Source organism: Penicillium vulpinum (genome assembly GCF_028829585.1).
Source record: "Penicillium vulpinum strain IBT 29486 chromosome Unknown utg000004l_segment0_segment0, whole genome shotgun sequence".
Taxonomy (NCBI): Eukaryota; Fungi; Ascomycota; class Eurotiomycetes; order Eurotiales; family Aspergillaceae; genus Penicillium; species Penicillium vulpinum.
The window spans coordinates 6,064,725-6,089,364 of record NW_026643244.1 but is presented as its reverse complement, the minus strand read 5'-3'; the positions used below and the strand labels follow the sequence as shown (position 1 = coordinate 6,089,364).

General features: G+C 49.4%; 12 protein-coding genes across 12 annotated transcripts; 7 read left to right on the top strand and 5 right to left on the bottom strand.

Moving 5' to 3' along the window:
• Window positions 1-957: 957 nt before the first annotated feature.
• Window positions 958-3,250, bottom strand: N7479_010798 (uncharacterized protein; the record flags this gene model as incomplete). The annotated part of the gene is made up of 4 exons (XM_057258489.1): window positions 958-1,659; window positions 1,716-2,202; window positions 2,253-2,322; window positions 2,380-3,250. 4 exons carry the CDS (start codon window positions 3,248-3,250, stop codon window positions 958-960), a joined length of 2,130 nt encoding a protein of 709 aa, XP_057105947.1.
• A 207-nt stretch (window positions 3,251-3,457) lies between these two features.
• On the top strand, window positions 3,458-3,702 carry N7479_010797 (uncharacterized protein; the record flags this gene model as incomplete). The annotated part of the gene is made up of 2 exons (XM_057258488.1): window positions 3,458-3,585; window positions 3,615-3,702. The coding sequence occupies 2 exons, from the start codon at window positions 3,458-3,460 to the stop codon at window positions 3,700-3,702; spliced, it is 216 nt and encodes a 71-aa protein (XP_057105946.1).
• Window positions 3,703-4,695: 993 nt separating this feature from the next.
• Window positions 4,696-6,324, top strand: nop12 (rRNA-processing protein NOP12; the record flags this gene model as incomplete). The annotated part of the gene is made up of 2 exons (XM_057258487.1): window positions 4,696-4,815; window positions 4,867-6,324. 2 exons carry the CDS (start codon window positions 4,696-4,698, stop codon window positions 6,322-6,324), a joined length of 1,578 nt encoding a protein of 525 aa, XP_057105945.1.
• Window positions 6,325-6,954: 630 nt separating this feature from the next.
• N7479_010795 (uncharacterized protein) lies at window positions 6,955-7,883 on the top strand (the record flags this gene model as incomplete). Its single annotated transcript, XM_057258486.1, has 2 exons — window positions 6,955-7,284; window positions 7,341-7,883. 2 exons carry the CDS (start codon window positions 6,955-6,957, stop codon window positions 7,881-7,883), a joined length of 873 nt encoding a protein of 290 aa, XP_057105944.1.
• A 945-nt stretch (window positions 7,884-8,828) lies between these two features.
• N7479_010794 (uncharacterized protein) lies at window positions 8,829-10,129 on the top strand (the record flags this gene model as incomplete). The annotated part of the gene is made up of 3 exons (XM_057258485.1): window positions 8,829-8,986; window positions 9,048-9,285; window positions 9,347-10,129. 3 exons carry the CDS (start codon window positions 8,829-8,831, stop codon window positions 10,127-10,129), a joined length of 1,179 nt encoding a protein of 392 aa, XP_057105943.1.
• Window positions 10,130-10,824: 695 nt separating this feature from the next.
• N7479_010793 (uncharacterized protein) lies at window positions 10,825-12,000 on the bottom strand (the record flags this gene model as incomplete). The annotated part of the gene is made up of 3 exons (XM_057258484.1): window positions 10,825-11,305; window positions 11,363-11,670; window positions 11,749-12,000. The coding sequence occupies 3 exons, from the start codon at window positions 11,998-12,000 to the stop codon at window positions 10,825-10,827; spliced, it is 1,041 nt and encodes a 346-aa protein (XP_057105942.1).
• Window positions 12,001-13,693: 1,693 nt separating this feature from the next.
• Window positions 13,694-14,438, bottom strand: N7479_010792 (GPI anchored serine-threonine rich family protein; the record flags this gene model as incomplete). Its single annotated transcript, XM_057258483.1, has 2 exons — window positions 13,694-14,169; window positions 14,225-14,438. 2 exons carry the CDS (start codon window positions 14,436-14,438, stop codon window positions 13,694-13,696), a joined length of 690 nt encoding a protein of 229 aa, XP_057105941.1.
• Window positions 14,439-15,244: 806 nt separating this feature from the next.
• On the bottom strand, window positions 15,245-17,352 carry N7479_010791 (CCCH zinc finger protein; the record flags this gene model as incomplete). Its single annotated transcript, XM_057258482.1, has 2 exons — window positions 15,245-15,331; window positions 15,391-17,352. The coding sequence occupies 2 exons, from the start codon at window positions 17,350-17,352 to the stop codon at window positions 15,245-15,247; spliced, it is 2,049 nt and encodes a 682-aa protein (XP_057105940.1).
• Window positions 17,353-17,627: 275 nt separating this feature from the next.
• On the top strand, window positions 17,628-19,057 carry N7479_010790 (DNA-directed RNA polymerase III subunit RPC25; the record flags this gene model as incomplete). Its single annotated transcript, XM_057258481.1, has 7 exons — window positions 17,628-17,639; window positions 17,685-17,783; window positions 17,839-17,935; window positions 17,990-18,076; window positions 18,129-18,192; window positions 18,247-18,424; window positions 18,887-19,057. 7 exons carry the CDS (start codon window positions 17,628-17,630, stop codon window positions 19,055-19,057), a joined length of 708 nt encoding a protein of 235 aa, XP_057105939.1.
• A 224-nt stretch (window positions 19,058-19,281) lies between these two features.
• Window positions 19,282-20,664, top strand: N7479_010789 (cystathionine gamma-lyase CYS3; the record flags this gene model as incomplete). Its single annotated transcript, XM_057258480.1, has 4 exons — window positions 19,282-19,389; window positions 19,451-19,536; window positions 19,596-20,040; window positions 20,101-20,664. 4 exons carry the CDS (start codon window positions 19,282-19,284, stop codon window positions 20,662-20,664), a joined length of 1,203 nt encoding a protein of 400 aa, XP_057105938.1.
• A 514-nt stretch (window positions 20,665-21,178) lies between these two features.
• On the top strand, window positions 21,179-22,549 carry N7479_010788 (protein-histidine N-methyltransferase; the record flags this gene model as incomplete). The annotated part of the gene is made up of 3 exons (XM_057258479.1): window positions 21,179-21,328; window positions 21,536-21,829; window positions 21,905-22,549. The coding sequence occupies 3 exons, from the start codon at window positions 21,179-21,181 to the stop codon at window positions 22,547-22,549; spliced, it is 1,089 nt and encodes a 362-aa protein (XP_057105937.1).
• Window positions 22,550-22,753: 204 nt separating this feature from the next.
• On the bottom strand, window positions 22,754-23,432 carry N7479_010787 (putative NADH-ubiquinone oxidoreductase 178 kDa subunit; the record flags this gene model as incomplete). Its single annotated transcript, XM_057258478.1, has 3 exons — window positions 22,754-22,904; window positions 22,975-23,219; window positions 23,328-23,432. The coding sequence occupies 3 exons, from the start codon at window positions 23,430-23,432 to the stop codon at window positions 22,754-22,756; spliced, it is 501 nt and encodes a 166-aa protein (XP_057105936.1).
• Window positions 23,433-24,640: the final 1,208 nt, after the last annotated feature.

Below are 24,640 nucleotides of genomic sequence, written 5' to 3'. Positions count from 1 at the left end.
GAGGGAATCAGGCACGCTATAGGAAGGCTAGAGTGATATGAATGCTTAGGACTGAATTAAGGCAGTTACTATACCAAAGAAAAACCGAGAAGGTATGAAAAATGAGTTAGATTCCCCAAAACGCTTGATTTGGTTTAAGCTGCAGACTAAGTCGGTAGAACTACTGCCTACGTCTGCTTGATTCTTCGTTGCTAAAGTAGACTCATTCATAATACCACTACTCTACTTCTGGGGAAACAAATTGGCTATGTGTGTGTACGCAGATGTTCCATAACCAAGTACGGAGGCGATGTTATAGGACATGGAAGATGGCTTACTGGACCTGCCCAATCATGGCAAGGCCGAAAACAAATATCCAACCCAGAGTCGTGAGTGATTTGTCTTGAAGCAATATACAATTGTACAGCGATGGTCTAAACAGGAAATGATAAGAACAGAGAGGGAGTGAAGGCCTTATGATATCAAATAAAGGCGTGGTATGTACATCAATAAGCACAAAACCACAAGAAAGAGTAGAGGACACTATAGAAAGGGGAGAAAGAAGAAACCCCGATGCAAAAGATCTTCCTCTACCGCAGAAACGAATAAAGAGATCCCAGACCCCAGACACCCCATCAGATGATAAAATAAATAAACAGATTCCGTTCCATTCAAATAAAGTCTTCGAATCCAAAGTTAGAAGTAATGACAACGGGAGTATCCCTCATGTGAACGCTGTTGAAACTCAAAAGACAAGACCCCAGATTGGTATTCCATTCATGCAACACAGGCAAAAATGACAGTCAAGGTACATTTGCTGCTGGAGAAAGAGCCGGGGGGTAGAAAAACATAGGGTCGATCATTTATCACCGGAGAAGAAAAGCCAAGATGCATGAAAGAGGATGGTAGGAGAGGCTCTCGGGGTATTAAGGGGGGTGTTGACCAGTCATTTCAAAAAGAATCGCCGAAGGTAATCGATCATCGATTAGGCATGTGATTTGAACCAGACCCTGTGGAGATTCCTGACTGATGAGGGCGGTAATGTACCGCATCAACAGGTTTAGACGGGAGGGATGGCGAGGTCTCCCGTTGGAGAGCAGCGGAAGGCTGAAACAAGCTTTGGCGTGTAGAAGGCGGAGAGAATATGTGATTGTGGGATGGGGCGTCGGTAAGAGGAGAGCGGTGTTCGAGAGCATGATTGAGGTGCGGCTGTGACTTCCGCACATCCAAAGGGGATGAACTTAGTGATCGGAACCCGGATTTGCGATGATCAGCATCATAGTCTGGGTTGCGGAAGGGCCCTTGCGTTTGATGTCTTGGGTCGTGTTCCATGCCGTAAGGGGTGTTGTTAGCGGATGAGTTGGCAGCAGAAGCGTTCTCCGGAATGGTTGATGCAGATCCATTGGGTGCGTTGATGTCTACTACCCGCTTTTGAGCGGCTGGTGTTGCATATGATGACGGCTGTGGATGCTCAAATATACGGCCTTGTGGTCGAGGTTGCTGAGAATGTTGTTGTTGCTGTTGTTGATGGATGGGATGTTGTGGATTTGCCCAGGGCGTTTGTTCTAGGAATGCTTCTTCAGCCGAACGGAAGGCGTTAGAAGACATGGTAGACATGGTGGTCCGTGGTGCTATTGTTGATGAGTGCCGTGGTGCCGAAGCGCGAGACTCGATAGGAATCTATACTCTGCTGTCAGCAACAGACCAAGTTTAGGAATATGAATAATATGACTTACCCCCATCTTTTCAAGATCGTCATCAAGTTCGGTGGGCCGTGCACCCATCAAGGACGGGGCAGCCGGGAAACCAACATATTTAGCGACACCGGCCATAATTGAAACCTCCTGGTTATATGCGGTCTGATGTGCGATTTGCTGCGAGCGGCGGGTGGGGAATGCGATAATATGGTGTGGGCTAAGCTCGTCTGTCTTGAAGCGATCATGCTGAATGGCATAGAACTGCTTGCTGACTGCACTCGAATGACGCTCGCGCGCATCCCGAATCCGCTGGTAATATGTGCTATGGGCCTGTGTCCGCTCGGCAAGAGCTTTGTGCATGAGTGAATTCATGCGGTATCGATACAGGTTTTGCTCGTATTTGATCTTGGCGTCCCGGTAACGTTGCACACACTCAATTTGCCGCATGTACTCGGGATGCGTCGGGTTCGGACCGGTAAGCATATCTAACTCCCGATTGAGTTTGGATATCCGTTCGTCATAAATCCTATGATTGTGAGCAAAACGAAGCGCGTGAGAGGTGGTGTTATCTCTCACTTGTCACGTAAGGTTGCAAATTCTTTCTCCAGTGTCGCCAGTGAATCCATAGCAGACATCTTTTTCACGGCTGTCCGGGGCATCAGTATCTGTGGTGCTCAAATGGTCCATAAAGGGGAAGACTTACACTCTTCAGCTCGAAGAACCGCCTCCGCGTCATCGGGCTCATCTCCTCGTTCCGTAGGCTCCTCGTCTTCTCCAAGAATCTCATCAGCAACATAATCTATTGTGGCCTCAATCCCAGCTTCTGCCTCCTCATCGGCATCCTGGGTCCTTCTTCCTTTCCGCTTACCCTTTTTGCCTTTTTTGCCTTTCGAAGGCGGGGCTGGAAGGTCCGACTCGGGAACTTCGTCAATCAGTATACCATCATCATTGATATCGATGGGATTGCTGAGCGGCTCAGGTGAGAGGGGTGTGTCATCATCGATCGGGTCACTTAGGTCACTCTTGATTGAGTTGCGACGTTTCTTCATGGGCTCTTCGTCGCCGAACTCGGCGACAGTTTCGTCGCCAACTTCAACGCGTTTCCGTTTCTTGTTAAGAGTATCCGGAAGCTCAGAGTCGCCTAGGGCTGGGATATCGGTCAAACCGTTGTTTTTTGAAGACCGTCGCGGTTTGCTAGGAGAATCGTCCGCCACAAGTGCTTCATCGTCGACGTCGTCGAGTGTCGTAGATTGATGAAGCTTGCTAGGACTTGGTCCAGCACTAGGGGCACTCAACACGATGTCTCGTTTCCGGTTGTTGTGTGGAGAATCCTCGATGCGCTCGGTTTCGGCCTCCGAATCATTCTCCATTGGCTTGTCTGATTTAATGGGATCTTCGAAGTCGGACGGCTCGTTGTCCGATACATCGTCGATCTCACTCAAACTACTTGACCGTCCATCATCGTCCATGAGCGGATCATCTAGAAAAGGATTCCGCTCGCCATTGGGCATTGTGGAATCTGCCCCCGTTGTGTGACCAACGGAGGTCTGTTCTCTGCTCTCTGCTACCTCCATGGGCAATTATGCAGCTAAAAGAGTTGGCGCAACACAATATAAGTGAAAACAAGAAAAGCTGGGGGAGGCGTTGCGTTGTTGATTGCTTGCAGCGAGGTTGGGATTCGCCGCAGGCGTGAGGAGAGGGAGGAGGAAGGTCACCGATCCACCAGAGGGTGTTTCGATCGAGAATCTGAAGAAACCACAGATCGAATTAGCTCAATTGCCATGTCAACTCAGCGAAACAAGTGGAAGACGGAGTTGGTGGGCAAAAAGTGGATGGTGGGTGCGAGAGATAGGTCAGCGCCTCCAGAAGGCGGTGGTGCGGAGATTGATCATCGAACGCCCCAGAGTCGGTAACAATTGCTCAGCATAGGGACTATAGGCCGCGCAAAGCAAGTGCACCGATCACAGTAGTTCCAAAAGACACAGAGACGTTTCCTCCTCGCGAAAATGACCAGATGAAAGTCTAGGATTGATGTCAAGCCTCAAGCGACGTACCGTTTCAACAATGCGCCGGGAGCGACGCTGGTAATGAGCACAGCTGCTCGCGACCGAGCACGATTCCCAAAACCACCGCGTTCCTAGGACGTAAATTATGACTTAAGTCCAAGTCCACGCGTGTCACCACTATTGTAGCCCGTAAAAGCCTTCGGTCCGACGAATCCTGCGCAGACCGACTGTGGAGTGCGAGGGGAGGTTGGCTAGGAAGCGGACAAGACGAGGGTAACGAGTCGCAGGGGGGTTGACGGCATGAAGAAGTGGCCAGGGACCGTAATCAAGATCGAATCAAGGATCAAGGATGGGAAAACACAGCCGAAAGAGGGGGTTTCAGCAGACAAAAGCAGCAGATCGCTATGATGGGGTGCAGCAACAGAAGCGAGTGACCGCTGATTCTGCCGCGTTGCGTTCCGGCGTGGGTAAGACTCACCGCCCGAAGAAAAAAGAGAATCACGTGAGATAGTATCTGACGTAGTTAGAAAGAGATAAGCATAACTAAGCCATCTTGTATAGTAATATGTTGATATTGCAATTTTATGTCAGAAATAACATGGAAGGAATACAGAATAAAGGACATGTTTATCGATCTCACTATGTTAGATGGTGTATAAGTGCACCAGACATTTACATCTTACCGCCCAATCCCAAACAAGAGCCTCCCAGCCTGGAATGCATAATGAGCGCGCAGTACTTGTAGATAAGAAAAATAAGTAATAGAGAAAGCCTGCATAGACGATCCCATCACATATCTATCATATAGCAACGCACGATATACCTGAACATCTACTCTTGAATATGTATACCCCTAGTCATGTGATAAGCAGCTTTCCGTGCCAAGACCCGATAAGCAGAAACCAAAGGAAAAAAAAAAGTCGGAGCTATCATCGGCGCTGTGTCAATCGCAACAAAGCCACGTCTTGGTCACTCAATTTTAAGACTGTAACACAGTTCAAACATATATTAAAATGGGCAAAAAATCAAAGTCATCCTCCAAGACGGAGGAGAAGACCAGCAAGCCCGCTGCCACTCTTCCCTTTGGTGGTGCATCTCTGGACCCAACATTATCCTCGCTTTTTGCGCAAAGTGTATGTTTGTCTTGGTATGCAACCAATGAACTTTTGACTGACAATATCTAGGCTGGTCCTGTGAAAGCCCCCGTGATCAAGTATGTCGAGCCCATCCAACGGGCGAAAAAGGACGAAGATGATGCTGTTGAAGAGGAGGACCTATCATCTGCCTCAGACGATGAAGTAATGGAGGATGGCGCCGAAGAAGATGATTCTGAGGCTGTAGAGGAAGAAGAACAACCTACCGATACCCAGAACCGGAAACGCAAGCGTGGCAGTGCCGGTGAGGATGTCGAGGAGACATATATGCGTCGCATTGCAAAGGAGGAGGAGAAGGACGAGGAAAAGAGGAAGGCCGAGCACGCAAAACGCCAAAAGCAGACTGAACAAGAAAGCACCAAAGATGACGAAGGCGAGGACTCCGACAAAGCATCGGCATCAGAAGACAGCGATGCAGAGGAGACCGCTCCTGCACCTGTGCACGAGAGCTTGACTGGTGCCGCCAAGGCCGATGAAGTTGAGAAGTCTAACCGCACTGTCTTCCTGGGCAATGTCTCCACCGAGGCTATCAAGTCCAAGACCGCCAAGAAGACACTCCTCCGGCACCTGGCCTCCTTCTGCTCATCACTTCCTGAATCCACTGGCCCGCACAAGATCGAGTCGATCCGTTTCCGCTCTACTGCGTTCGCCAGTGGTGGTGCTATTCCCAAGCGTGCTTCCTTCGCCAAGCGCGAGATTCTCGATGAAACCACGCCCAGCACCAACGCATACGCCGTCTACACCACTCCCCACGCCGCACGCAAGGCCCCCGCCGCCTTGAACGGTACGATGGTTTTGGATCGCCATTTGCGAGTTGATAGCCTTGCTCACCCCGCAGAAATCGACCACAAGCGCTGTGTCTTTGTCGGCAACCTGTCTTTCATTGACAGTGAGACTCCCGAGGAGGATGAGAAGACTGGCAAGAAGAAGAAGGCTCGCGCTCCCGCCGACATTGAGGAGGGTCTCTGGCGGATTTTCAATGCCCACACTGGAGGCAAGGACAAGAAGGCCATCAAGAAGAACGTCGAGTTCGTGCGCGTGATTCGTGACAGCACTACTCGTGTTGGCAAAGGATTTGCCTATGTCCAGTTCTATGATGGCAATGGTGTTGAGGAAGCCCTTCCGCTCAATGGAAAGAACTTCCCACCCATGCTTCCCCGTAAGCTGCGTGTCACACGGGCCCGCAAGATCACCAAGAAGCGCGAACCCTCCGGCCCTGAAAACAAAAAGGCTCGTATAGACGAGGCTCAGAAGACCATGCAAGGACGTGCTACTAGGCTACTGGGCCGGGCAGGTGCGGCCAAGGTTAAGGCCGATGCCAACAGCACCATTGCTGGCAACTCGTTCGTGTTTGAGGGTCACCGTGCTACTGAAGGATCATCATCCATCAAAATGAAGCAAAAGAGCCGTGGCTCGAAGGCCAAGCGAGAGAGCCGAAGCAGCAAGCGGGCTGCCGCATACAAAGCTGCGGGTGGCAGAAGGGGCTGAAAATAAAAAGCCATATTGTATCTTTTATGGGCGTTAGGAAGGGCATTTGAATATATTGTATGAAGATCACAAAATTCGAGACCAGACATGCATAGCTTGAACATCTCATTTCTATACTACGAAGTACAAAGTACATATTCAAGTAGAAAATGAATTATGTTGGAGGCCTTGACGTCATTGTCAACAATGAACCACATGACGATCAATGTTCGACTACATAATCAAGTTCGACTAATTAACCCCCTACAGGTGCTCCTTTTTCTAAGGATTATTCTCTTCAATTGCCACTCTACTTTCAAATTTCTCCTGACAAAGCCAATATCCAAAGTGAACCATTCTAGTTCTTCCATGTGGTATGCGGGGTAGTGTACGAATGATTCGACAAAGACTAGAGCTAACTCGGGTAGTACAAAGCGAAAAGAAAGTGGAATAGTTCAATTGTTCAATCATACGGTCGATACCTGACCAGACCTTGTGTGTGTGTGTGTGTGTGTGTGGCGCTGTTGCCTAACGCGAATCAACATCAACTACTTCGCCGCAACGTCCAACATCGACGTACATACGCGTTCGGGTGTCACCAAAGCTTGGCTTACCTTTAAAGTCAGCATCTAAAATTGCATCACTACCATCATGCTCCCTCTCGGAATTCGCCTGGGAAACCAGCGCCGGTACCGCCACCCACCCTCTGCAAATACGAACGGCACAGATTCTGGTAGGGATGAGTCTATCCCAGATCCAGAACCTCAAGTTTTCAATCCTAGTCTAGCGGATGTATTCAAAGTTCGGCATTTGTTGCAATGGAGCCTCCCACGCAGTCTACCCGAGGAGCTCGTCGATATAATCGTCGATGCTGCGGAATATTGGCCTTCGATAGAGCACAGGATGGAAGACCGGCGGATCATTCAGAAAGACTGTGATCAAGTTTTGCTGAAGACGGTTCCCCTCTGCTATGATCGGAATGTACATCTATCCGTTCTCGAGTTAGTTGATCCATGCTGATAATCTATTCCTTTCAGAGCTTGGGGCAAGAATCAAGTCCTACCCCTCTACCCCATCGCGGAATACACCCTTGCCGCAAGATAGTCTTCAATATCTCATCTCATGACCAAGGCGGCGGGCCACGCCGCGACAACATGTATGAGTCTTCGTGGACCTGGTTTGATGCCGAAGTTATTCATGGTGCCCATACGAGGAACATGTATGTCAATGGAGTTGAACAAGAGATCCTCGATAATGAGCGTGGACAAGTCCGAAAACACTATACGGAGGCAGATGCGCTGCTGTTGCCGCGTGAGAACAAACTGCAAGGCAACGGGGCCAACGTGAGCGACATGCAGCACAATACGATTGTTTGGGACTATCGAGACGATATCCAAGCAGATTCAGCCGAGGCACTTGAGATTGAGAAGACTCAGGGTCGTGGTCGGCTTAATCTTGATGGACATGGAGTGCGCGAGTTGGAGGTTGGCGATTCAATTGCCCTTTGGGCTCGAGCAAGATTTCCCGGCTGGTCAAACCACGTTCATCGAGCGAGCGTGAGGATATACTGGGCTGTATGAGGGAACAGGTTGGATGACAACCACAGAGTACATAACTAGATACGAGTCTTGTCTGGTATCAGTCTTCGTTTTACAAAACTGTGGTATTTCATACATCTTAGCTCTCAGATCAATAGCATAGCAGACCCTATACAACAGCCCTGTAGGATCCATCGATGTATAGTTGCTAAGTGCTGATTGGCTTTGATGCCCAAAATTGATCACGCCATTCTGCCAAGACTGTCTGATCGACGCCAAACCAACAGAATATAAAGCCAACGACCTCCTCGAGCTCTGCTTAACTTTTTTAATTTCTCCCAATGCTAGTCAAAATGCAGCCCAATCGTGGACCTGCAATTTCCCTTATGCCATGAAAGTGGTGTTTATGCCCCGATGACCACCACTCTTTTCACATGGACTGAGCCCGGATCGACGCTGCCGACAGGCCGACGGGAAGCGCACAGTGTGGGGCTCAATCGCCGATTGAAAGCCCCCGAGTGAGTCACCGAATGGATCGGCGTCTGAGAGTCACGGGCGTCACAGACCGCCAAAACGTGAAATCAGCCAATTTTAGAGCAAAGATATCCACCTGCGGGGCTATATGGATTGGCCCTTACATGTCAATAGAACGCCGACCCATCTCGCCCGAGAGCTACTTACACATGTGTCACGAGATATTGGGGGGGGACCTCCAGCGAGAATGAGTACTATGGCGATGACCCGACTGTTGGTTGCGTTATCTGCACACGCATTCCATCGCCGATGATATCGTTCCCTGGGTCTTGGCCATTTGTTTCCCCCTTTTAAAACCCGTCACGACCCCATCGCGATATCTCCTGGGATATGGTTTACTTAGTTACTCAAATAAACGTTTTACAACTCTTTCTCATTCCGCATCTTTGATTTGCTTGGGCCATACTTGATTTCCTACTCTTATCCCCATCTCCCAATCACCACATCCCCAACATGGCTACTCGGAAATGTGCAGCGGTCGTCGTAGGAGCCGGCCCGGCTGGAGTTGCCGTTATGGGAAACTTGTTGGAGCGCCAGCTCGGTACAATCGCATGGATTGATCCTTCTTTCGAAGGCGGGAGAGTCCATAGCAAGTATCGCGAAGTTCCCAGGTTCGTACCGGATTCTTGGCACGTAAACACAGGCAGAAGGTACTAACGAGATATCCTCCAGCAACACCAAGGTTTCATTATTCCAAGCGTTCGCAAAAGCCACACAGCCTTTCCAGAAAGTGATCGATAACACCAAATCACCTAATGCATTCACCAAATTGGCCAAACTCGACCAAGAATCAACCTGCACCCTTGGTTTTGCAGCTGATATGGTTCGTGGCCTGACAGACGGTCTAATGAAGATGGAGCAAGTACATGCATGCCACGGCTTTGTCAAATCAGCCAACCTAAACACAACGGTTAGTAATTTGATTGCACATCTACTCCAGTATCACGACTAATCACGACATCGTAATACAGACCTCCAACTGGACTGTTTCTATCAAACAGAATTCATCTGAAGATCTTGAGGTCATTGAAGCTACCCGCCTGATCCTCTGCACAGGCTCCTTCCCCACAGCCGCCCCCATTCCCGTCGCGGGACTGGACATCCAGCGCTTGGACCTCGACATAGTCCTCAAGCCCAGCGAGCTAGCAGAGACCCTCCCCTCAGACAGACCTATTTCCGTCGCCATCGTCGGCGCTTCTCACAGTGCCATTCTCGCCATCCTGAACCTCACCCAGCTCGCCCAAACCTCCCACCCACTACTCCGCATTAGCTGGTTCACCCGCCACCCCCTCCGCTACGCAGAGTACAAGGACGGGTGGATTTTGCGCGATAACACCGGTCTCAAGGGCCTAGCTGCGGAATTTGCTCGCTCCGAGCTAGAAAACGACAAGCTTCCCACTTCAGCTGCTGGTCAGGTCCTGGACAAGATCGACTGCGCTGGTGGCCAAGAGATCGAGTCTGCTCAGTACCAGAAGTACTTGCCCGAATGTGACTATCTCGTCCAGGCGGTTGGATATACCCGTACCTCACTCCCTGATCTCTCGAAGAATGGTGCTCCCCTTCTTATGACCTTCGATCATGATAACGGCACCTTCCACGAGCCCGGTCATACCTCTGATATTCCTGGGCTGTTTGGTGCCGGTATTGCGTTCCCTGAGCGGGTCGTGGACCCACATGGACATGAGGAGTACGCGGTTGGATTCTGGAAGTTCATGAAGTTCCTGAAGCGGGTCATCCCGTCGTGGGCTGCTTGATGGTTTCTTCTCGTGCTTTGATTTTGTAGATTTTATGCTTTCGTGTCGTCCTACAGGACACCGAATACGGTGCGCGTGCATTGTCTAGCGGGCTATGATTCCAACGTTTGATACCGATATCTGTGGAGTAACCGGCGTTGTTCTGGGCGGCCTGGGGGCCTTCTTATATAATTTTCTTAGCTGCTTTACCGGCTACAATTCAGAAGAGCGTCGTTCTTTTCCCTTTCAAATTGATCACATGCGTAGAATGTCCGCCGTTCATCATCAGTTGGCATCACTATAATCCAAGCACTTCTATAAATATCGGCAAGGTTGGAGATGTGAGAATTTGAGTTGGGTATCCGTGTATCCAGACTTCCAGAACCCGAGGTACTATATATTGAAGCCAACTGATGGGTATATAGCCAGAAAGTTGGCAACTCCTAGGGATTTGGTCGTTGTATACTATGGAGTCTAAGGCTGCAGGAGGTTTCGACGTAAGAAGCAACTTGTGCCTTGGATTGTTCGTTATTCGAGCAGTCTATCGTGTCCAGAGTTACCCTCAGCATGGCATTTAGTCCAAGGTGGCCATAAGCCGCCAACACCTCACACCATCCCATAATCCGTTCATATCACATCATGAAATACCATATCACATCAATTTCACATCCCCCACCTACCAGCACAGTCTATCCGACTTTTATTCAACCAACAAGTTACAACATAACAACCGCAAATACAGCGGCCACAACAGCCCCAGCACCACCATTCCTCACAGCCCCAGCGCCACTATCAGCAGTCTGTGTCGCAAATGCTGTATCGGACCCGGTAGCCGTAGCACGGTGCTCACTCTGACTAGCAACAGCCTTGCGGTCATATCCAGTCGCGGTAACGGTATAAGTAGTCGAAGTCTGGGACCAAGTGAGAACAGTGCCGCTAGGAGGCGCCGTCACCGTACCACCGACTTCACACAGAGTCGAGGTGCCGTTCTTAGGGAAATCACCGGGCTTGTAGAACTTGTCCGCATCCGTGAAACCCAGGTCCTTGCACTTCTTGTCTTCGACAGTTGAATCGCACGACGACCACGCCCAGTTCGGCAGGGAGGTGTATAGATTAGGTAGATCGGAGGGGAAGAAGACTCCCCACATGTCTGCGCCGGCGAGAGTGGGTTCGGTGTGCGGGCAGATATCCCACGCTCTGTAGTTAGGGTTAGTTGGTGCCTTGTAGGGTGGCAGGTTACTGTGCTTCACTTACGCGGAGATACCAGCACTGGCTCCGCAGCAGGCACAGTCCGAGGCGCGGTTGGCAATATCGAGACCGTTACCCAGGTTGGACAGATCTCCGATGTGGCCGACGTCTGTGTTGACTTTGTCGGTGACATTTTGCATACATTTGATCTGCTGGTCACGCGATGATAGGGTCGTCTGCGTGATCTTGCCTATATTGCAGGAACAGCGGTTTGGGGCGTTGTCTGGTGGCGGCCAGAAGGGGATTGGCTCTTTGGCGCTCGGGCAGACGGCGAAGTACTGCTGCACGAAGAGCTGATATTTGCATGAGTAGACCTGAGAAAGGAGACATTGTGAGTATGTGATGGTCATGAATTGGGTTCCTTGCAGTCAAAGGGTGTATAGAAGTCATACCTGGTTCCAGCATGACTCCGCCATACAATTGATATACTTCTGGTGAGATTCACACCCACAGTCGACGGCACAGTTACCATTGCCGTTGCAGCCTCGGAGGCAGGAGCTCCACTTGTCCGCCACATCTCTGTTGCACTTTGAGTACTCGGATGTGGAGGCGCAGTCTTTCTCGGTGATGTTTGTCTGGGCATTGGCTAGGCTAGAGAACGCCACGAGGGTCGCAGCCGACGCAAGAAGGAATTTGGCTAGCATAGTGGATCTTGTTCTCGTTTGGTATATCTTAAATTGATATATCTGAATAATGCTGCACTGCTCCTGATTTGAGCTTCCAATGGCACTGTTGAACAAATAAAAACACCCCAACCTCTAAGGAGGATACAACAGCACCTTTATAAGCAAATCATGCAAAACAGTCCACATTCAAACGAAAACTCTTCGTGGATCTCGGATCCCCGGGCCCATCAATAGGCTCTGCTGTAAGTTAGGGGTTCGATCATTGCAAACTCAGCTGTCATCGTTCTCAGCGACCAACCAATAACCGATGGTATAGCGTAAGAACGTGACACGAACAAACAAGCTGACCCATTCATATTTTAGAAGAAAGTGGATGACGACGACCCCAGTTTTTGCATGTTTTCTGCATCTATTGCATATAGGCAGTCACATTTTCTTTTCTTTGACAAAGGGGATTGATTGTCAATTGATAGATCAGCGAGCGGGTCTAGAATCCGCCCTATGACTTGACCGGATGAACTGGGGTTTTCGGGATTTCCATCAAAGCCCTGCATAATGCTAGGGGTCTTGCTTCCTCTCGCAGACACGAGGTGAACTGTTCCTGCGATCATAAATTTGTGAACACCCTTGCTTGGAATTGAGGTTTTGATGACGATAGCGTGGTGTTATCATCAAGGCTGGAACATAAGCGATATAGTTATTTTTTGCTTGGGGCTCCCATGTTGTTCATGCGGTGTGTCGAGGACATGCAGGATGGGGGCTATTATGCCGGGGTTGCTTGATCATAGCGTGGGTGCCTAGCATAGCCCGAACCCTGGGGGAGTAGACCCCTAAAAATATTGGAAACAGATGTAGCAGTCCAGATGTGGTAGTCCAGATGTCAATGATGTTCATAGAAACCTGAAACATCGAGTTATCCAGCATATTGACATTTCATCGCAGAGGGTACCTGGTACCTGGTGCATGTGCGAGTGATCACGAGTCAGGCACCGACAGGGCCAAGATGGACATTTAGTGAGCCTTAGAAGTACTTCGTACTCCGTATACGAACTTGAATTCCAACATACGGAGATCGACCGGAGATCTACCACTTGGATATAAATGAGATTGAAATAAAACGGCCCTTCAAGGTCACAGTACTAGTCAAAACTAGTCAAAAACTAGAAGCACAATGTAACCTCCCAAAATTGAGCTTATTAGACATAAGATCCTTCCTCTAGATAAAAAAAGACAAAATGCTGCAAATATGCTTCATGTTTTCAACCAAAAACCATTATTTACTCCAGAGAGGCCCCTTACTGAGATGATATCCTTCGAAAAGCCGCAATATTTTAGCGAGATTAGAGTATTAAAAAAGTGGACAAAGTGGACGCGGGACGATCGAAATTAATTATTTCCCCTCTTTTTTGACGATCACACCATTATAGGAAATGGATTGTAGGGAGTATACAGTCATTAGCGCTGGCCAGGTCAACAAATAATATATCAAATATAAAAAACAGCCATCCCGACCGTACATATGTGGTCAAGGACGGGATATTTTGTACAGCTGCACCCCAGAAAAGGGGAAGCAATAACAATAAATTGATTGGCTGTTTCAAGATAACAACCAATCAGAGAAACGAAGAGAAAAAAAATATATATAAATCAATAAAGCGTCAACGTGACTCTAAAACAAGGTCTCGTTCATGACAAGATCATGCATGGCAATTTACAGCATGAAGGCACCGGCAACGAGGGCGAGCATGCTACCGGAGACGCGGTTGATAGCACCGGCACCGGTGTTGGTGGTGGGCACGGCGCTCTCGGATGCAGAGGTGCTGGACGCAGCAGTGCTGGTGGTCTCGGAGGTCTCGGTAGCGGTGGTGGTAGCAGAGGAGCTGGCGACAGAGCTGGAAGCGGTGGTCAGGGTGGTGGCGGAGCTGCTGACGGCCGAAGAGCTCGAGGTGGTCTCATCCGAGGTAGTGGTGTGGGTCTTGGTAGAGGTAGAAGACTCGGTGGTCGAGGCAGTGGTCGAAGCAGCAGTAGCAGAAGAGACAATGACAGTGGAACCATCAACGGTGAAACGGCCGATGTAGTTGTAGTCATCGCTATCCTCATCCGAGACGATCTTAATGGTGTAGTCTGGCTGGGCGGCCAGGCTGGAGGGCACATCCCAGGTGTAGCTGCCGTCGTTGGCGATGTTGGCTGGGGAGAGTTAGTATCTTAGGGGATATTTGAGTCATTCTGATGTATTACTTACAGGCAATGACAGTGCCGGAGTTGCCGCTGATCACGGCTCCCCACTGCAGGATCAGGCTGACAGTGCCATCGGTGGTAGGCTCCCATGAGAGAGCGGTAGGCTCGCCGGTCTTGAAGGTGTAACCCTCGACGGGGATGCTGAAGGGGTTAGCCTTGCTATCCGCGGAAGCGACGGCGGCCATGGCGGCGACAGCGAGGGAGACGAAGAAACGCATTATGACTGGTATATGTGTATATATAAAGTTGGAAGTACAGGTATAATGTGCAAGATGTTCAAATAAACGAATGGAATCTGAAAGACCTTTAAAAGAGTGAAAGGCGTACTTTAAAGAGGCAAAATATGGAAGAAAAGGCCGGACATGGGGGGATATTCAGTCTTAGCTTTATAACTAAGAGGGCATGTGCCCCATGGATAGGGAGCTAGTCAGAGTCAGGAAGAGCCCGGGAGAGTCAAAGGGAAAAGGAAATACAAATAAAAAGGGAGACCAGGGCAAGTGATTGGCCATTGTACATCCCCAAGAGGACCCGCGAAGGCCCGGGAGAGACAGAAAAAAGCGTGGCGGTGATCCACGAGTCTTCGGGCCACTCAACGGGCATGTTTTCCTCGCTTGGCAGGGAATCGTCTCGGTTGACTGGTCTGAACTCGACGTGACCTTAAATGACTATATCCACTTTTGGTCGGCTACACTCACTTCTAGTCACAAACCCCGAGGCTGAGTCTTTTTAGGATAAATTTAGATTGAAAAAGGAAATTCATGAAACAATTCAAAAGAAGTGATTGAACATTACGGAGTACTCCCCTACATGTAATAATTTTTTTTTCCAATTCCCCCATCCTTTGTCGCGTATCGGAGCCACGCGACTAAGGTTCGGTTCGTTCAGGTTGAAAATCCGGCCAAAGCCCCCCCCCTACGCCTCCGAGCTATGACCTTTTTCACTTCCTTGCGCATGAATGTTTCGTAGTTCGTCCAGTTCCGACGCTAATTAATTGGGGGTATCGTGTGGCGCAAATCGGCGTTCCTCAATCCGCCAACATATCGTTCTGACCTAACCAGAAGATCACTTCCATTGCCCGGCGGTCGTCGTCTGTCTTCTGTCGGTCCAGCAACTAATCGGTGTCAGTACAATTTCAATGGGAGCCACAAAATAGATAAACAAGGCACGCACAGCTTGATAGAGTCCCTTGCGTTTTGGCTCTTTCTCCTTCTTTTCCGTGGGCTTTGCCTTAGCCTTCGACGTTCGTTCAGAGTCATTCTCATGAAGGAATTTACACTGCTCGCCACGGTTACAGTGCCCATTACGTGCAAAGTAACGGCAGACAGTCTTTTTGCCTTCGCGGGGTGGGGGCGGCACTCGCTCTGGCCCCGTGCGACGTGAAGTTGCTTGCTCTGGCGAGTCGTCGCTGTCAGAGTCGGAGTCGGAATCTAGGTCGGAAGCGCCCGAGGACGTCCAATCACTGGCCTCGTGATCGGAAGCGAGGTCTATGTCATCCAATTCATGGTCGGTGTGTTGCTGAGTCTCGAGTGTGTCCTCGGGATTGTACGACTCCGGCAACAATCCAAGATCTCTCTGCGCCTCTGTAGTGTGGGAAGCCGGGACGGCTGATTGAGCGGGCTCTGGAATTGGGCCAAGAGGCTCGGTGTGTATGGTTGCTGCTGGCACTGCGGTTTCGGGTTCAGTTTGAATGACGGGCTCCGGGATCGCGTCTTCGGGTTCGGTTTTTATGGCTGGCTCTGGCACCGCGTTTGCGGGTTCAGGTTCGGTTTTGATAACTGGGTCCAGGGCTGGGTGTCCCGGGCGGGGTGTGATACCCGTATCTTCGTCTTGGTCAAAGTCTGCACTTAAGCTCAATGCCTCCTTCTGTAGAGCTTCCATTCGGAGACGAGCAGCTTCGGTCTCAGCCATGGCCTTTTGGATTCTTTTCTCCTCTCGCTCAAGGTTGCGCCGAATCTTCTCCCTGCGCTGCGCGTTTGTCGTCGCATCTGGCGCGGGATCTGTCTTGTGTTCGTTTTGTTTTTGTATGTGTTCCTTTCGCTTTTCCTGTTGTTCCTTTTGCTTTTGTTGACGGGTTGCCTCGCGGGCTACCTTTGCCTCGTCTAGCGCCTTCTTCTTTTCTTCGACCCGAGCTTGAGTTGGGAACTTCTTCTTCCGCTCTGCAATCCAAGCGGCAATATCGGCTGACGTCTGTAGCGTAGACGTTTTGCCTTTGTAGGAGACCTGAAGTGGTGCAGCGTCAGATCCACTTTGCGCTAACTTCGATTCTTCATCTTCATCCGGCTCTTCCTCGCTTGACTCGTGATCTTCGGTATGAGGAGTCAGTCCGAGTTGGTTGTGTTTCCTTTTTCTCTTTTTCGATTTTCTGTTTGCGGTGGAGTCTGCGGCAGGTGGTGGCTTTGAGGGCAGAGGGTTGCCGAAGCTTGGGACGGCAGGCGCAGCGGGAGTCCTAGGTACAACTAATTGAGGCTTGTTGAATGCAGATGAGTGATCTCGCTTCTGGGCAGGCCTGGGTTTCTGGCCCTGATTGCCATGCGCATGAGGACCTCGTGGCCCTCGTGCTTGCCCTGGTTGGGCTCCCATATATGGCGCCGCACCTTGCCATGACATGGGGGGCATCATTGGTTGGGTGTTTGGTGGATGGCCATGGGGAGGTGTTGGTAAGCCCTGCATGTACGTTGGAGGTGTCGGAGGGTAAGGTGTAGGAAGGTTGGTGGGCGTATTGTAGTGTTGATAGTTCCCCGAAGCTACCGACTGAGGATATGGTTGATGCGAAAATGAAGGTGGGTTTTGAGGGTTCTGGAAGGCCGGCGTTTGTCCGTGGTGGTATGGTTGGGGAGGCATATAAGGTGCGGTGGGAAGAGGTTGAGGATATCCGCCATACATTGGTTGCGCGTAATTAAAACTTGTAGGAGGAAGATACGACGTCGCTCGTCCACTTTCTGCGTGATTTCCTCCTCGACCTCGGTTGCCTTGTCCTCTTCCACGTCCCCTCTGACCTCCGCCGCGTCCTCCGCCATTTCCACCGTGTCCGTCCCAATTCTGTCCATGTTGGGTCGGGTTGTGAGCCGGTGCCTGACTAGTTGCGGGTGGTGGAGGCGGCGGAGGCGGGAAAGAAAATCCCTGGGAGCTCATGGTGAGAGCCTTTGGATCTTCCAGAGACTCCAACACAAACTCAGGAATAATCTCGTTAACTTAACGTATCAGCGGAGTTGAGGTTGAGATTGAAAGCTTCCGTTCCGCGGTCACGTGATCGCGGGATTAGAACGGACGAAGAATCTCAAAAGGTTTTCGATTGCTTCTCGGGGTACGACAACAGTAGTAAAACGGAGGAAAGCTATTTCACTCTTTCCATTGTGTTACAGCTTAGCCGGGTCGCTCTTTCTTTCTTTGCCTTCACTGCCATTGCCATGTTTATCCTAGTGAGTTTAACATCCATATATAAAAACGTGCTCTAACACTGGCAGACCACCATATCGGACTTGATCCAAATTTCGCCCGAGGATTTCTCAAAGTTCAGTGCAGTCGCACTTGAAGACAACATCAATGCAAAATACGCCAATAAAGTGCGCCATTCAAGTATCTTCCTTCCAGCTTCTTAATGCTTATTCTGCTCTCTAGGTCATTCAAAAAATTGGCCTTTGCATCAGCTTCTATGACCTACTTGAGTCTTCTGATGGCCTGATTGGCCACGGAACTGGGCTGGTTAATGTTAACGGTAGATGATACCCGCCCCTTATCAAGTCGGAGATTTTTACTGATCGCTACATAGTTAAATTCCGCATGATTGTTTTCCGTCCCTTCAAAGGGGAGATCATGTTAGGAAAAATTTCTAGCGGCACAGAACATGGAATCAAGAGTACGTTTCAAACATCAAAACTCAGTGCTCGTCGTTAACCAATGAGTCCCAGTTGGCCTTGAATTCTTTAATGACATTCTAATCCCGCCCCAAATGCTTATGGAGAAGTCTCGATTGTGAGCTGATCCTCGCCTGATGTTGAATATCAAAAGTACTAATGTGTTTTGCAGCGACTATGCCGAGCAGGTATGGATCTGGGAGAGCGAAGGTGGAACCGAATTCTTCTTCGATGTAGGAGAAGTTGTTCGATTCCGAGTTGAATCAGAAGAGTGGCATGACCAAATCCCTAATGCGCCAGACGTTGCGGATGAAACTCCACAGGACAGGCGCCCTCCTTATTCTATTCTTGTTGGTCTCTCCATATCAAATCTCTGGCTCTCACTGACCATCTTCTAGGGCTCAATGCAAATGGGTGGAACGGGACCCATCACTTGGTGGTAGGCTACTTCTGCTGCCACGCTGCCATTTGATGTTACATTAGACTGTCTTCTTGTCGCTTGACCTATCGCGGCCCATTCTCAGCGCCTATACAATTTCTTTCATAGTCAGACTAGATACCCACACGAATCAATGCCAATGAATGTCCACATAGATACATGATCATATGTAATGAGTCCAGCTGACAACATTGGAATGTAAAACTGATTGACATCCCTAGAGGGAACATAGCGAGCTAATACGAATTTAATGTACGTAAACTCCCGCATCTATCCTTTTCCTCCAAGATTGATGGATATACTAGTGACCTTATTTCAAAGCAAAGATATACGAACTAGTACAACATACAACATAGAGCACGACATAATTTAGAAGATCTACAAGCCGGAAAGTGCCGAACACTCCGATACTCCGACTGATCGGAGTATCCAACTTATTCTCCGAGCAGAGTTGCCGCCCGCCGGTGGAGTTCCGTCGGTCTTTCGTCCAGTCGCAGTCCTGCGATCGATCGTCATCTGCCTCCCAACGGTTGGTAGTATGTAAAAGGTTCTCTTGAAGATTTTTTTTTTTTCGGTTGAATTTTTCAGTAAAACATCCGGAAGCAGACATTGCAACTGTTTTCCGCCATCCCCTTGATTATCAATCAGATTCGCAATCCGAGTCTATTTTTAAGAGTACAAAGTACAAAGAGCCGGCTGATCTCATCTTATCGATAAACATATAATCTCCCCCTCTCAATTGCCTTGAAATCATCTTCTCTACACACAATGGGTGCTTCTATGGAAAACGGACACACTGCTGAGCGCGGCTTTGGGACACTGGCTGTCCACGCCGGCGCGCCTCATGACCCAGTGACCGGAGCTGTCATTGCTCCGGTAAGCTCATCGATCTAACCTCGGGGGAAATACAAGACGGTGCTAACAATGCCCTCACTAGATCTCTCTGTCAACCACATATGCTCAGACCAGCGTCGGAAACCCCGTAGGTCTGTACGAATACACTCGGAGCTCCAACCCCAACCGGTCAGTTTATTGGTCCAAAAGTTCGACACATTGACTAGGTTGACTAATACCCTCCGCAGTGATAACTTTGAGGAAGCTATCGCAGCTCTCGAGCATGCCAAGTACGCTCTTGCCTTCTCCTCCGGCTCTGCTGCTACAGCCAACGTCCTCCAATCCCTTGCTGCTGGCTCGCACGTCGTTTCGGTCTCCGATGTTTACGGTGGTACCCACCGATACTTCACCAAGGTTGCTTCGGCGCACGGCGTCCAGGTCACTTTCACCCCCTCCATTGAGTTGGATGTGGAGCAATTGATCCGCCCTGAGACTAAGCTCATTTGGATCGAGACCCCCTCCAACCCGACTCTTGGCTTGGTGGATATCCGGGCTGTTGCCAACATCGCCCACAAGCACAACATTCAGGTCGTTGTTGATAACACTTTCATGAGCCCCTACGTCCAGAACCCATTGGACCACGGTGCTGATATTGTTGTTCACTCCGTCACCAAGTACATTAATGGCCACTCCGTGAGTTCTTACTTTCAACATGGACCTTCCTCAGTATCAATCTAACTAACTGTAATTTAGGATGTCCTGATGGGCGTGGCCGCCTTCAACTCCGACGCCCTCAAGGAGCGTCTCAGCTTCCTCCAGAATGCCATTGGCGCTGTCCCCTCTGCCTTCGACTGCTGGCTCGCTCACCGCGGTCTGAAGACCCTGCACCTGCGTGCCCGTGAGGCGTCCAAGAACGCCACTGTTGTTGCCAAGGCCCTTGAGGCCTCTCCCTACGTCATCTCCGTCAACTACCCTGGCATCGACTCCCACCCACACCGCGCTATTGCCCTCAAGCAGCACCGTGACGGTATGGGCGGTGGTATGCTCAGCTTCCGCATTAAGGGCGGTCAGCAGGCTGCCCACGATTTCTGCAAGTTCACTAAGATCTTCACCCTCGCCGAGAGTCTGGGAGGTGTTGAGAGTCTTTGCGAGGTCCCCTCCAGCATGACTCACGCTGGTATCCCCAAGGAACAGCGCGAGGCTGCCGGTGTCTTCGATGACCTTGTGCGTATGAGCTGTGGTATTGAGGACTCAGTGGATCTGCACGCCGATGTGATGCAGGCTCTAAGCTTGGCTGCTGGTTCCCAGAAGGCTTAAATGCAACTCTTCATTTGCAGCTCATGTCTTTGGCTTGCATTGAATATTAGAATAGACTGCATTGGTTTCTGATCACTTGGATATGACTCGGATATGACATTATGAGCTAGAGAATTACAAAATCATGCATTTACAATTATTACCACCCGCCCCTGACGCTTTCAGAATACCATGTAAATCCACCATTTCCAAGATTCTATACTAATAATAATAGTCTGCCTGAGGCCTGCGGGCATATTTAACGCTTAGTCATCGTCCCGCCCAGTGGACTGGAATTTTTTGTATGGAGATCAGATCGCAGCGTTCTGTGAAAAGAAAGCTTGGGAACTGAATTACTGTTTGATCAGTTGTTTTTTTGCCATTAAAGAGGATATTTCTGTCAAAACTAGTACAATTTTGTCGGGAACCTGCAATTCCGGCAAATTCTCATCATCTGCAATATCAGGGCCACTCAGCCAACCCACCTACGCAGTACTAGTCTTGGAGAAGAGACAGGCATCTTATTCAAGTGAAAATGGCCTTCAGCTTCGGATTCTCGGGGGACGACATCGACATTGATGATTCAGATATCAATAAAGATTTCTCCGATGTGCCCTCCCAGCAAGCCGTGAGCAATTCTCTTCCTGAGCTTGTGAAAGCGGTTGAACATGATATGAATGAATGGGTAAGTGAAGCAAAATAGTACATTCTCAATTATGCATATTATGCTACTGCTTTTGGCATGTATGGCTTGAGCTGGAAAGTATATCTTAAATCCCAATTCGGGCCCAGGAGATACTGCGTTCTACCATCGACAAGAGCATGAATGCATGAGTTCATTTGAAATGCATGACACCTTTCCAAAAAGATCACAGTCTAATCAATATGACAGCTTTCAATTCTTCCCTCTCAAATCTTCTACAATAAGCTCGCAATCAGTGATACGTCTCTGGCTGTCGCCCGTCGAGAGATATTTGACATTCGCACTCAGCTCATGGCCGAAGACAGCGTAGGCCACGATAATGAAGAGCTTATTGCCGGTATTGAAAAAGGCGACATCACGCCCAATTTCTATGAAGGTGGCTTCAAAACCTGGGAATGTGCCTTGGACCTAGCTAAACTTTCTGTCAATGAGGACATTCTTAATGAATCCTCCGATAGTCCGGCAGACATCCATATAATTGAGGTTCGTAGCCATCCGCCTTGTGGAAACTTTCCCTCGACAGCTGCCTAAGGCAAGAAGACTAACGTGGATGAATAGCTTGGCGCAGGTACAGCAGTCCCAACATTGACTCTGTTCGCCCGTCTCCTCAGCCAAGCCGAACCCGGCCAGAGCCAAAGGAAGACACTCTTTACTTTTGCAGACTACAATTCGGACGTGCTTCGTCTTGTCACGCTCCCCAATCTTCTTTTGACATGGCACAATAGCCGCTCTCAAACGACTGTTTCAGCCGTGCCAACTGCACCAGACCAGGACGAAGAGTTGGATATCACGCCTGAGCTTGTTGAAGAATTCAAAAATGATCTTGCCCAGCGTGGGATCTCAGTTGATTTTGTTTCAGGCGCTTGGTCGCCCGAGTTTGTGGATCTGGTCTTCTCGTCCGGTGAGGGCGCTCGCAAGACTTTGATTCTTGCTAGTGAGACCATTTACTCGCCTGCATCGCTGGTAGCGTTTTCCGAAACGCTTTTGGCGCTGCTGCGCCGCTCGAACACTGCATCGGCGAGAAGTCGGGCACTCGTCGCGGCAAAGAAGGTTTATTTTGGAGTTGGTGGTGGTGTTGATGAGTTCCTTGCTGTTCTGCGTACTGTATCTGCTAATGAGCTGGACGTGCAGCAGAAGTTGAACATTCAATCTGAGGGTGTGGGCAGAGTGGTTCTGGAGGTCGTGCCGTCAAACGGACCCTAGAGCAAATTCGATAATAAAATCAACATCCAATCTCAGCATTCAATAAAAATCCAGCGGCAATCTAGGAGTTAGATTCAAAAACAAAAGAAAATCCAATTATCAGGTGCTGGATTGAACGTCAAGTCCCAACGTATATGTACATGATTTTTCCTCCCCACATGTCTATTTCAGACAATCGACCAAAAGAAAAAAAGCTATCCCCATTTACTCGTAGATAGAGGACTTGCCATCCTTCATCCGCGCAACCCGAGACTCCTCAATCTCCTGGTTCTTGCGCTGGTAGTGAGCCACGACATGGCTCAGGTCGGCCTGCGAACCGGGCGAAACGTTGTACGGAGAGCCGGCATTCATCATACTTGAAAGGAAAAAAAAAACCACAATTAGCACAGAAAGAGACGCATTTCCGGAGCAACGGTATCACATACTCAGGCTGTCGAAGGGTAAAAGCCTCGGCTTGGCTCTGACTGCCGAGCAAGTGGCGGTCAGAGGCAGCCTTCTCCATCATGGCGGTGTGGATAGCATTGCGTTGCTCGAAGACCTCCTGGGAAGGCGACCACTTGCTAATGAGATCGGAGATCCAAGACGGCGAGCCGGATTCCTCGTTGGCCTTGCTAACGTGGTAGAGGGCGAAGGCGGAGGCGATGGAGCCGCAGGTGACGTAGAAGCTACGCTGTTAAGTGGACACGGAATGGTTAGCCAGGTTGTCGTGGGCCATTGAGGCATTTCTTGCTCTGCTTCCAGACTCGGGTCTGGTCGCGGCGGGGGGAGATGAGCTTACGCCGAAGCTTTCGTTCACGGGCGCATGGGCGGCGTGGGAGCCCCAGCGGCGCTGGGTGCGCAGCAGCTGCCGCGCTGAAGGAGCAGATCGTCTGGCAGCGAACATTGTGTGGAGGGTAAGCAATTGGTGATGATCGATGACCCTTTGGGGAGCGATGATAGGGCGAGGTGGAAAGCGAATGTCGATAGCACGTGATGGTCTGTATTAGGTTTAGGGCCATTCTCTATTCTGGTAGTGAAGTGTTGACGAACAACCTCATTCTCGATTTATTAGTTTAGTAGTTAATTTATTTATTAATTTTGAGTATTATTATATGATTATATCAAATCATATTTGACCTGGGATTGATTTGCCATTTCTCTCTATTTTCTTCCTCTTATATTCTCTTAGAAGAACCATATATGTGCATATTTAGTATATCATGTGCACATTGCAAGCCCCCCCCCCCCCTATAATTAATAGAGACAGGGTAGCACGAAGTACTGTAGTACTACATACTACAATGTACAGATAAAAATAAAAATCCAAAATTAAACTGCAGCCCGATCTACTTGGCATAGACAATCATATTATGTTCGGGATACTGATATGTTTGAAATATTATCTAGTAATTCTAGTAATATATGTGTTGTCCGATGACAGCCTCACTATTTGTTCTCCAGGGCTAACTGTACTAATTGAGCGACATACATCATTTGGATATATCGCCTCGTTTTAATCCACAGATATTAGTGTCTGGCACACAATTGAACATGTCAGCTTGTCGGTGTCAAGTAACCCCCACTAAGCCTTGCCCTTGGGAATCGCCCAAATCCACAGTTTGATGCCCAATGTCATGGCGTCTCCCAACTGGTCTCGCTTCGGTCCAGAATGCAATTTAGGTGGATTCGGATCTTCAAATGTTCTTTGTGCCCTCATGATTACTGGTACTCGCGTTTAATTCACGGGCCCTCTCGCACATTTGGGAGGTGGATGGGTATCAACACGCTAAGGGTCGGTCCGCTAATGTGCCCAGACAACGTTGGGATGCTAGCTTTTCGAGATATTTTTTTGGAATTCTTTCGGGTTCACATTTTTCTTTCCTTTTTTTATTTCTTAGAAATTGACATTAGGTCTTATCCCAAAATACTTTGCTTTTGTGGATCTTCATTCGCGCCCACTTCAGTCAGAGAAGTTTCAGGATTCTCTGCCCGATCAACTACAGCCATTTGGCTGACGCCTCCAAATATTCCAAAGTCTTGATACTTTCCAACTGTAGTCAACTTTTGGGCTATATCTCGAGGTATCGCCACAGGGCTGGATCTAAATGTACA